The following is an 11,516-nucleotide window of genomic DNA, read 5'->3' on the forward strand; positions in this document are numbered from 1 at the left end:
CGACTGTTTTCATTTGTCAAAATGAGTATATCTTGAACGGCAAGCAAACATCATCTTCTATGTTTGGAGAAGTGGGTTGTTGAGCCTCTCGGGAGTAAATCTACGAGAGGCAGAAGGTCTCGGAATGTATGAGAAAAAGAACCCGACTTGGAGGGCGACAATGTCTGCTCTGAATATTTGAGGATGTGTTTCTCACTAAAGAATGTTGTTATAAATATTTATATTTTTTACTTGCCATAGTGTCTCTCTCTCTCTTTCCCTTTCTTATGTTAACTTGTTGCAGAGGAGGGGTTTCGCAGTGGACAAGGGGTTAGAGGAGTGTCCCGGAGACCACTGGGCGCCGCCCCCAGCGCTGTGATTGGCCGCTGTTGTTGTGAGCGACTGCAGGGGAGGCCAGTAGGGAGGTGAGTGGCCCCCTGTGCCTGCTAGGGGGGCAGGCAGCCGGAGAGAGCAGCTACCAGTGCCTCTTAAAGCTCAAGGTACTCCTCATTACGGCTGCAGACAGATAAACAGCGAGCGGGGAGAGGCTGGAGACAGGTCTCAGAGAGGGAGCGGGCAGGGGAGAGTGAGACATTTGGACGATAAGCAGTCCTGTGCTCACCTTTGCTTGACGGCTGCCTCCCTACTGCACTACCTGAGGCGCACATACACGCACAGACACAGGGAGGTCTTTCAGGGAGGCTTAGAGGGCTGAGTCTGCAGGAAAGAAGGGAATTAAAACACTTTGTTTTCAACCCACAGCGTCCACACTCAGGACAGAAAAAAAAGGGATTACAGCTTGTGCGCCTGCCCCACTTGTTCCTCTCTTCACTCTGCGTTTTGTCTTCCCCCTGAGTCACTTTGGAGACTTTGGATACAACCTTCTTTAATTGTTGGTTTGGGCTCAGAAAGGCATGGCGCACGGACAAAAGAGCCCCAGGTGGGCTTTAACCCAGGGCTCCTTCAGCTTGGCCCCCGGCTCGTCGCTCTTCTCCCTCCTCCTCCTCCTCCTCCTCCTCCTCTTCCTCGCCGTCTCAGCCGCAGATGAGTATGACTACTACAGCTGGCAGTCGGACAACTTCCACAATGGCCGCTTCTACACCAAGCAGCCGCAGTGTGTGGACATACCAGCCGACCTGCGCCTGTGCCACAATGTGGGCTACAAAAAGATGAGGCTGCCCAACCTGCTGGACCACGAAACTATGCCAGAGGTCAAGCAGCAGGCGGGTAGCTGGGTGCCCCTCCTGGCCAAACGGTGCCATGCAGACACCCAGGTCTTCCTGTGCTCGCTGTTTGCACCGGTGTGCCTGGACAGGCCCATCTACCCCTGCCGCTCGCTGTGTGAGGCCGTGAGGGACAGCTGCGCTCCGGTGATGGAGACCTACGGCTTCCCCTGGCCAGAGATGCTGACCTGTGATAAGTTTCCAATTGATAATGACCTCTGCATCCCCATGCAGTTCACTGGGAACCACGCGACGCAGCCACCAGGTAGGGCGGCCGCGTGCACGTACACACACTCCAACACACACACACACACCCTCGTCCCGGCATGCTCGCGCATAGAACGATCCACGGACACGTATGAGTTAAAAGTCTTGTATGGGGTCAGTACTCATTTTTAGAATGGAGCCGTAAAGACTTAAAAGCGCCTCCTGGAATTTCAACGTTTTTACAAAATACGAAAGGTTGAATTGATTGTATTGTGGTAATTGAGCTTGTCACTTGCTCAACAACCACGACAATCAATTTAAGTTTAAAAAGTAAATAAAAAGAAGATGCCAGTGGTATTATGTAGCTTGTGAGTATGCCAAAAATTGTTAATACTGTATAAATCAATTATTAATCATGAGCCATGTGTAAATCTAAGGAAGCAATAAGAACACACAGACACGTGTATTTCAAATAGGGAGAGTCAAATATGAAGTTCCTGTCTTTCTATGGCCTTTATTGTGCAAACATAGTTTGTCTGTGCATTGTAAATGGCTCTACTCCCATTAAAAACATTACTAAGACAGACGGGTGTCTGCGTGCCGCCAGAGCCGGATACAGTGAGAGCCCCAACGCGGCGGCTGTCACAGGGTTTCACCGCAAAGCGAATGATGACAGACGAAAGTTTAAGTCGGAGACTAACCAGAGTCGCCGTGAGCGACGAGAGGGGGAATATTTAGCAGGTGAAAGTTCTTGAGTAAGTGGACAATTCACGACGGCTCCCCTGGCTTCTGCACGCGCCTCAAGGGACGTACGGAGACAGACTGACGGGAGAGAGACGTCTGGCAGAGTCTCCGACGGCCAGATCGCTCACCGAGTTGAGACGAATCGGCTGTGATGCTGAATGCATCTTATCTGAAAAGCAACCGCACACTCACCTGCGTTCGCACAAACACACTTGTATCAGCAGACGTCCAGCAACAGCCACTCAATCAAACTACTGCATGAATGGAGAACCATTATGTCAAAGCTGTCACGATGCACATCAATAGATCTGTAGAGTACGAATACACCAAAGATGGTCCAAAAAATAGGGAGAGTAGCACTAGTTCTGTACAAAATGATTGTGTAACTTTTCACAGGAAGTAGAACCAGCATGCGGGTGAACAGTGAGCGTTGAGACGGTGAGAAGGAACTACATAGAAAGTAAAAAGCTGAATGTGTGTGTGTGCGTGTGTGTGTGTGTGTGTGCACCGTGACTACTTAAGCAGCCTCTTCACAAAAGCAGTCAGCGCTGCGAGGGGGAGAGAGGGAGTTGATGAGAGTCTTTAGACAGTGGAGGGGGGGACTGTCCCCACCGCGTCCCCTCCGTGTCCCAGACGCCAGGCCTTTGTTGGGTCGGGGCAGCCAGCGGGCCAATTAGATGGGAGGCCAAATTACCGAGCTCCCACTAATTAGTCGACATGAAGGGACAAGAGAGGCAGCCAGAGAATGGGAACTGCTGAAGTCTGATTGTCCCTGAGAGAGCCGGACGGAGACGAGTGAAAGGTGAGGGAAACGGGGGAGTAAAGAGAGGGAGACAAAGTGTAGAATAGGAGTAAAGTACTTAAAGTGGCTGCCTCCTCGCTTTGAATAAGTTCTCAAGGAAAATAGTTTTTTATTCTCATTGTTCCTCTTCTTGCCACTATTGCAATTTCTCATCTGCTTTGGTTGAAATGGTCACGTGTGTTAATATTTCACCTGATAGTAAATGAACTTCAGGCAAAAGTATTATACTAATTTAATAAAGCATTCAAAATGAAATCCAATAACGACAAAAACATCCGTTTAGTGCCGTCACTCATAAAGCGTGTGCCATATATTTGCCCTTTATCAATGTTTGCAGCGTACTGATATGCAGCGATCCACATGGTTCAGCATTCTTTGGTGAATTCATGCAGCGCCGACTTATTCCATCAGGGGAAAATGGCTGTGCTGTTTTTGTAGGACGGGGATCAACTATGTGACACTTTGGCTTCGCAGAACCATAACTCATTCTCCTACATGCTTTCTGAGAAGGAGGCGGCTTCAACTTCATCCGTTACCTCCTCAAACAGGCAACTTTTTGTTGATCCTTTCTAATCTAATAAGGATCAGAGTGGGTCTTCGCTGATGGGCAATTTCATGCAGAGGGAGAAAAAAGATGCTGAATCAAACTATTAAAAATGAATCGAAAATAGAATATTAGTGGTTTGATGGTGCTTTTTGAAGGTCTAGCTGGTGTAGTGGTATGTGTGTGTGGGTGTGTGTGTGTGTGTGTGCGTGTGTGTGTGTGTGCGTTTGAAACTGATAGTGAGCCTGTTTCACCGCCTGAAGGCTCAGCCACTTACATTTTGTTAAGAACCAGAGATTGTCAGATGTGCCGACGAGGCCATCCTGAGGACAAGCTTTTGGCTCTTAAACAGATGCACACAGACACACACACACACACACACACACACACACACACACCCAGCAATGATAAAAAGTTACGCTTTGAAGAAGAGTTTCCTGGGAAACTGCGCAAAAGAACATGGATGATTCTCCGATCACATGAGCTCTCATGTGGTATTCCAGGTGACTTTGATCCATCACAGGTATTGAGTACTGCTCTCTCTGTGCGGGAGGCCCCGTTGCAATCTGAGCTATTCTGCAATAACATGATATTGCATGGTTCGAGAGCTACTGTGGAAACTAACAGTACAGAGTTATATTCACTTTCCAACACTCTCTCATGGCCAAAACTCAGGGAACTTAAATTGTGTATGTTGATGTTTTTTTGGCCGGTGTGTGTAGCTGTGTAGGTGTGTGTGTGTGTGTGTGTGTAACGGAGGCCCATGGGGTGTGATTATGTGAAACACAAGTCTGTAGACAATACCCGGGCAGACAAGCAGACTGCTGACAAAAGAGGGCCCAGGCGTCCAGAGGGCCAAAGAGACCAGCTGAGCTCGATCTGTCTGCTCATCAGCTCGAGCGTATTCAAAGATGCTCCCTTCAGCCGCTGCCAGCATCAGCTAATCTACCGTTATGAGAGACGCAGGTAGGTTTAAGCGCAGAACTCACAGTGCATTTCTTGGCAGAACGTACTTAATTACACAATACGACATACGTTGCCCATTGAAAGTCACGTAGTGAAATATATAGTCTGTCCTCACTGCGCTCATCGATACGCTGGTGTAATTTGCGACCGCGCTAAAGGTGACAGGCAGCGCTGTCAGTGTCCCAGCAGCACAATGGGGGCTACTCATGTGGCCCTGGCTGACATATGAAAGGGAAAATGTGATCCAATGCTGTGTACTTGGGAGACAGCCCCGGCCTTTTGAAAATGTATTTTCTTTGCCGTATAGGATTCCTACAGATGCGAGGAGCGTGCTTTGTCTTTGGGAGGGGGGGGGGGGGGGGGGTCCTTTGGGTCATGTTAAAGTTCTCCTCTGTCTGTCTGTCTTAAACAGACGTCAGGCCCTCAGACGTAAATCACACGCTGCATTTCAACTCCGCCACTGTACCTTTTTATGTCATAAGTGTTGCTGCCCCGTAACTTAAAGGGCCCAAATGAGGCGCACCAACTGCAGCAGACGACGAACAAGACACGGATATATATATATATATATATATATATATACACATAGATCTGGCTGTCTTTAGAGTGACGTGATGTCAGAAGTCATGTATTGACGCAGGACGGGGTGTTTTGTGCAAGAGTCAAAACTATGTACTATTAAGTGAAAGGATAAAAGGCGTGAGGGGTGGACAAGAGAAAATAGATCGAGCAGGGGAGGAGAAAGTGATATTAACCTTAGAGCGATGACTAAGTGTAGCTACGCAGTTAAATTACTGGACTCTTGGTGTTCGTCATCTCTGCTCTGGCTTTGCTGTTTGAAGATTAGCAGCAGGGCTTTCCAACAGACCACCTCCCTACACAAACCCGCCACCCCTATTCTTCTCACCCGCAATCATTTAATCCCGACCTCCGTCATCCCGGAGAACAACAGCTCCACAAGGAAATACCATAACCTTGTTCAGCGTGAATGGAACCATTTAAGTGGCTGTGATTAAGTGCACAACCCAGAAGACAAAAAGCAGCGTGCCATAAAGTCCAAATTCAACCAAACCAAGAACATCATTTTCCCAAGTCAGAAAATTCCTCAACTGCTTGAGGTGATGGGAAACGACATTAATGACCTAATGTCAAAATATTTGCTCTGTGGAAATGTGTCCAGGAAAAAGAACACACCATCAGAACATGACGTTGATCCTCCCGGCGTAGAGAGCGGCGTGCTGCGGGCAGTCGGCGTCTAACCGATTCCTCAGCGAATTCCAAACGGTGGTTTTCGGTCCAAGCTCAACTAACTTTGATGGAGGGGCTGCTTTCTCCTGACACGAGCTCTGGCATCGATGCAACTGGGCCTGCCGCCAACATACCACCCCTGTGAAACCAGAATGAATTACCGCGGAGTCTGAATACGACGCAACAGCTTCAAGGGAATCATTCAAAACAGACGAATGCAGAGTTTTATCATCCCTTGCTGCGAGCGCATGTGTGTGTGTGTGTGTGTGTGTGTGTGTGTGTTTTCGAGCGCTTGTCCCAGTCTTCATGTCAGCACCAGACAATTAAGAGGCCTGACCCTGTAGACCTCGCGGGTCTCCTGTCTGTGATGGGAACCCTCGGCGGAGTAAAAACTGGCAGTTACTCCACAAGAACATGGTTCAACTGCCTCTGACACACACACACACACACACACACACACACGAGCACATACACTCAGTAGCAGTAAGGGGGTTCACCTCCCCACGACCCGAGCAGCGAGGCATGCTAAACTTTGACCCCACTCATTATCTGCCCAGACGTTGCGGTTTGGAATGGGGTGATAACCTCTGAACCCTGACTTTTAACCCAGAGGCCTGGGTTGGACTGCGGTGGAATTATCATATGGGCGTGTTTGTAAGTGTGAGACACACAGGAAAAATGAGAGGGAGGGAGAGATTAGGACATATTTGGGATATTGTGGTCAGTAAATCACTGAAATGTTTCATGTCCTTATCAGCAAACATCAAAATAAATACTTTGTCTGATATTGAACCATGTGTAGAGCTGATGTATTTGTCATTCTCTCTCTGACCATTTCTAATATTATATCTTGCTGCGCCAATTGGCCCAATGCTATATTGTGGATAGGTGGACTGATGTTGCAACAGCAGCCCTACGGAGATTACATGGAGTTTATGTGGTAATTGCCATAGTAATGTTTTATATTGAAGAGCCTTTGAAGAAAATTGCAATGCCCTATAAAACATGTCTGTGCGTGTTTGTGTTTCTTAGAAAGAAGAGAGTTAGGAAAGAATGTTTGAATGAGTCAAAAATCCATGATGAGTTATCATATTTCCATCATTTTCTGCTGAGGAAATAAGCAAGATTTTGCAGTAAACAAATAAAAAAGACTTCATGTGGGGCTTTTACTTCTCTCTCTCTCTCGCTCTCTCTCTCGTGGATGGGTGCACAATGACAACAATCAAGTTTCAAATCCAAGTTAGTGAGGCTAAACATGCTCTTGAGCAAAGCAGGCATGACCATACATTTTGAGTTAAAAATAAACGGAACTTGTTGCTTTGGTTTCCTCTCGCTGTTTCACAATGTGCGGTTTTCACCATGTTCAGCTGCTCCCGCTGCAGCATTTACCTTCCTGCGCAGCCGCGACCACGCCTGCGCCACCAAAATATACAAGAGCCGGAATAAAAACATCTCCACCGGTGTAATTGCAGGGCAAACACCAGCGAGTTTGCTGGACTGTGTATTCGCTCGGCAGCAAATAGCCTCTGACAAGAGGAGGGGGGCTGCAAATAGGGGCCTCAAAAGTACTCGAGCTTAACGATTTCATACCAACGCGTTTGACTAACAACGACCTCAAGATATTAGCTAATCTGGCATTAGTGTGATTAGGTTCAGTTGCTAATGACAAATGACTCTTTTCTGTTCCCTCAGTGTCCAAGGTGTGCCCTCCGTGTGACAATGAGCTGAAAGCAGACAACATAATGGAGCATTACTGCGCCAGTGACTTCGGTAAGTAACGTGTGAGCTGGACATGCGGTGGCCACGGGCCAGTTTAATGCACAGTAAAGTCGCTTTTGTCTTATTTTGGGCCCTAATAAGAAAAAAACTAACATTCATTGCCTACAGGTGGCACACAGGTAAAAAATGCAGAAAATATTCCCTTCCTTGCTTTTAGTCGGTACCGTTTTTTTACCGTTTTTGGCACACAAAAATAATAAGTATTGGGCAGATATTTATATTTAATTTTCTTGCGATAACTCACATCTTCCGTTATTGCTTCAAAGTATTTCTAGAAAAGTGAGCACAGACGCGTACAAGCAGATAACACATACATTTCCAGTATTCCCTCGGCTGGCATAAGCAATTTCATTTCATAAAGTAATACATAAAACATAACAGCTTCCAGTCCAGACATTTTTTTAACGTTTTTTTTCCAGCATTGCAGTTTTGGCACAGGAATCCGCAAGATATGTATTCAACTATTTCTGCCCATCGTGCTCCACAGCATCTGAATATCTGCTGGCGTGGACTAATGCCCAAATTTAGAGTTCATTATATATTTCTGACGATTCTGAGCATTGAACTAGAAATGTCAAAAAGAGCATATCGCTGTCTCATTAGTGAGAACAGCGTAACTGAAAATGAATTGGGCCACACTGGTGCTATAACATTTGTGTCCCTCGGAGGAAACGGGTGCAGTTTAAATAAGACCAAGTTTTGTAAAAATATCAGTCATCGCCCATAATCGCAACTCTACCGATTTTTATTAGCCTGATTAATTCAGGATTATCTCAATCCGCCAACGTGAGGTTTTTTTGTTTCCACTACTGGATGCTTTCTTTTCATTAGAATGAAACATGGTTAATGTGAAAGCAGTTTGGCTATTCATGTGTGTAAACAGATGAGTATAGAAGTCAAGATAGTAGTGATGTAGATCTGGAATGACTCAATACAATGTTATTCCACCAGGAGATAGTTGATTACAGCTTAATATCGCGCCTCATGAATCTTATCACCTATTTATATTTGTACACTGTTTGCCCTTAGAGAATTTTTTGATCCACGTCAAAATGACAGTACTTAGAAAGTGAGTTTAGATTAAAAAGGTGGGCACCGCTTGTCACAAGAGTGCAGTGTGGCCCACTGAACATGAGCAGCCTGTCAACATGAAGCGGGAAAGGAAATGATTAGATCCTTCCAATCTTTACCCAACACATATATATATATATACACATGATGTGGGTCAACCCAACACACACATGTCATCATTGAACATGCAGTTGCTTGGCATGTACTGTTTATGTATCTGAGTGTACCAGGGGATGTTCGCAGAGGCGAGAAGTGAAATGGCGATTTTCCAGCCGGCTTGGGTAAACAGCGACGCTTCATACCAACCTCTCGCCTTCACGCAGCCAACGATTAATTTCACCTGTCAAAACTTTACCCGAGAGAATTCCTCTCTCAAGTGCTCGGCAGTGAAATTTTGATCCCTCAGACGTTACACTCATAAGCAAGAGAAGATGCAGGTTATTGGTTCAAAAAGGTGATAAAACAGGGTTCATTGTAAATAAGCCCAAAGGCTTTTCTGCTCGGTATTTAGTGCTGCAATGGAAGTAAACACAATATGAGAAGTGAAAATATTATGACAAATAATTGATACATAGAAAATTATAACAATGAAAAATGACAACGTTAAAACGTTTTACTGAGAGAGCAATAGATCCAGAAAAGGATGTGACTTTACTCCATAACGGCTTGAGTTGACTTGAAACTTTAACCTAAAAACACGGGAGCTGCATGATTTGCTGCAAAAAATACGTTGAGGCCCATGTTCTACAAACGTTTAAACCCAGTTGGGATGGAAAAATGTTATTCTGGCATTAAATAATCAGCTTTTAGAGATTGTAAAGACTTGTAAGTTGCTTTTAATCAGGTGTGACGTGGACGTTCGCTCAAAGGCTTAAGACAACCAAAAAGAGGTGGGAATGAAAAAAAAAGAAACTCCTTTTCGTTCATGGGATTTCCCCCAGTCAGACATACATACACACAGGATGCCGTTTTAATATGCTGCAGGAGAGTTTAAATGATGATCCACAGGAGAGGTGTAAAACACTGTAACTGCGTCTTTGGCACAGTGGTGGTTCTTTGCAGGAAGACAAAATGTCCCAGCTGCTCAAAGTAGAAAGGAACAGCAGAATCATTATGACACATTAGCAGCTCCTTGGTCTAAATATCAGTTTTATAGAATAAAATAAAGACCTAAAAAAATACCTCTTCCTCCTCTTCTCCCTCAGCTCTCAAGATGAAAATCAAGGAGGTGAAGAAGGAGAAGGGCGACCGCAAGCTGATCGCCGCCCAAAAGAAGAAGAAGGTGTTGAAGCAGGGTGTGCTGAGGAAGAAGGACCTGAAGAAACTGACCCTGTACATCAAGAACGGCGCCAACTGCCCGTGCGCCCAGCTCGACAGCCTGGGGTCCAACTTCCTCATCATGGGCCGCAAAGTGGACCAGCAGCTGCTGCTCATGTCCATTCACAAGTGGGACAAGAAGAGCAAGGAGCTCAAGTTTGCGATCAAGTACATGAAGTCCCACCAGTGTCCCACCTACCACACCGTCTTCCAGTGACGAGGCCCGTGCGCCCCGACATTCTGACCCTGTCCCACGTAGGTCCAAATTCTGTGTCCCTGATCCCCGGACCCCTGCAAAATATTTTACCAGCACCGCTGCGCAGTCTTACTTTGGGGAAGCAGGGCCGCCGAGCTTGTGTTTTTTCAGCTTTAACATCAATCAAGTCGTCAAGGGGGCCGTCCTGATCCAAGATGAATCAGACATGTTAATGTTGGACGGGGACACACGGTCGCTCCCTCCTGACAATTAAAGCCCAGAAGAAACCACTGATTTAAAAAAAAAAAAAGATGAAAAAAAAAAACATTTTGATTCACCTCTACAATTTAATAGAATCTTCCTTAACAAATTTACTTTTCTCTTCTGATATAGTAAAACAAATAATTTGTATCGCACAGAAATCTTGTCAAGACAGTGGCATTAAGAAATGGGAATTTAAAGCTTTGAGGTAAACGTGTTTGATAATTTAATGATTCTATACAGTAGGAAAGGGGAGGGAGCTGAGCGGGAAAACAGGCTTTGATACGCAGCAGTAAATGTGGTCCGTGCAATTAACGCCCAGGAAAAACATCAAAGCAAAGACGTGTAGATGATCCACTTCCATGTATGTTTGTAAAAAGTAGGCAATTGAGATGAATACTAGATGATTAGGAAGCTGGTCCTTTTTCTTGCATCCCTGCTGGGAGAGGCGGCCGATGGGGGGGGGCAGACTGGAGGAGTGGATGATGCTTATACTGACTTTGTACAGCAAGATTTTTTGTTGCCTGAAAGAGGGACGTTGGATTTTTTTTTTTGTTGCCGTTTTCAATTTGAGAGCAAAGCAGCTAAAAGGCAGAGGAGACATCTTCCTGAAAACCAGGGGAGAAAGAAAGCGAGAGAAAGACTCTGGACAGAACCAACAATGTTGGATTGATAAGTATCTGGTACTTGAGTTTTTCACTATCACTCTTCAAATGTTTATTGGTTTTGTACTTACATTTTTGTTTTACTTCAATTAAACTTCTTATTGTATGAGAACAGGAATCACACATTCAGATATAGCACCTAAATTCACTGTTGCCGTAGCAGTAAAAGATGAAGATTTAACTTTGACAATATGTTGTAATCAGTTAACATGTAAGTACTCTAGATATGTTACTGAAATACATATTTGTTTTACAAAAAAAGAAATTGAATAAAATATATTTGACATTTTTATAAAGAATCTTTCTTTGAATTGTGTGTTATTTCTATATCATTAGGATTAAACTTCCACGCTAATACACACTAAATAACTAGTTCATTTTATGCCTAATAGAGCTACTTATTTTCCTGTTATAAAAACTGAAGCCAGATGCAATCATGGAAATGAAACTAATCTTGTTTTCTAGTTTTCATTTTTTATTTTGTGCTCATTATTCCAACGGTTCAAACGACCAT

General features: G+C 45.0%; 1 protein-coding gene across 1 annotated transcript; it reads left to right on the forward strand.

Annotated features, from left to right (window-relative positions):
* Positions 1-370: 370 nt before the first annotated feature.
* Positions 371-11,301, forward strand: sfrp5 (secreted frizzled-related protein 5). Its single transcript, XM_040179052.2, has 3 exons — positions 371-1,467; positions 7,406-7,483; positions 9,769-11,301. Exons 1-3 carry the CDS (start codon positions 894-896, stop codon positions 10,095-10,097), a joined length of 981 nt encoding a protein of 326 aa, XP_040034986.2. The 5' UTR covers positions 371-893; the 3' UTR covers positions 10,098-11,301.
* Positions 11,302-11,516: the final 215 nt, after the last annotated feature.

Source organism: Gasterosteus aculeatus, chromosome 6 (genome assembly GCF_964276395.1).
Source record: "Gasterosteus aculeatus chromosome 6, fGasAcu3.hap1.1, whole genome shotgun sequence".
Classification (NCBI taxonomy): Eukaryota; Metazoa; Chordata; class Actinopteri; order Perciformes; family Gasterosteidae; genus Gasterosteus; species Gasterosteus aculeatus.

What these genes read in the sequence shown, in the direction of transcription:
- sfrp5 (XM_040179052.2), top strand. Translation starts at nt 894, where the DNA reads ATGGCGCACGGACAAAAGAGCCCCAGGTGGGCTTTAACCCAGGGCTCC. An exon ending in CCACGCGACGCAGCCACCAG is followed by an intron (nt 1,468 to 7,405) that starts GTAGGGCGGCCG and finishes CTGTTCCCTCAG; the next exon opens with TGTCCAAGGTGTGCCCTCCG. An exon ending in TTACTGCGCCAGTGACTTCG is followed by an intron (nt 7,484 to 9,768) that starts GTAAGTAACGTG and finishes CTTCTCCCTCAG; the next exon opens with CTCTCAAGATGAAAATCAAG.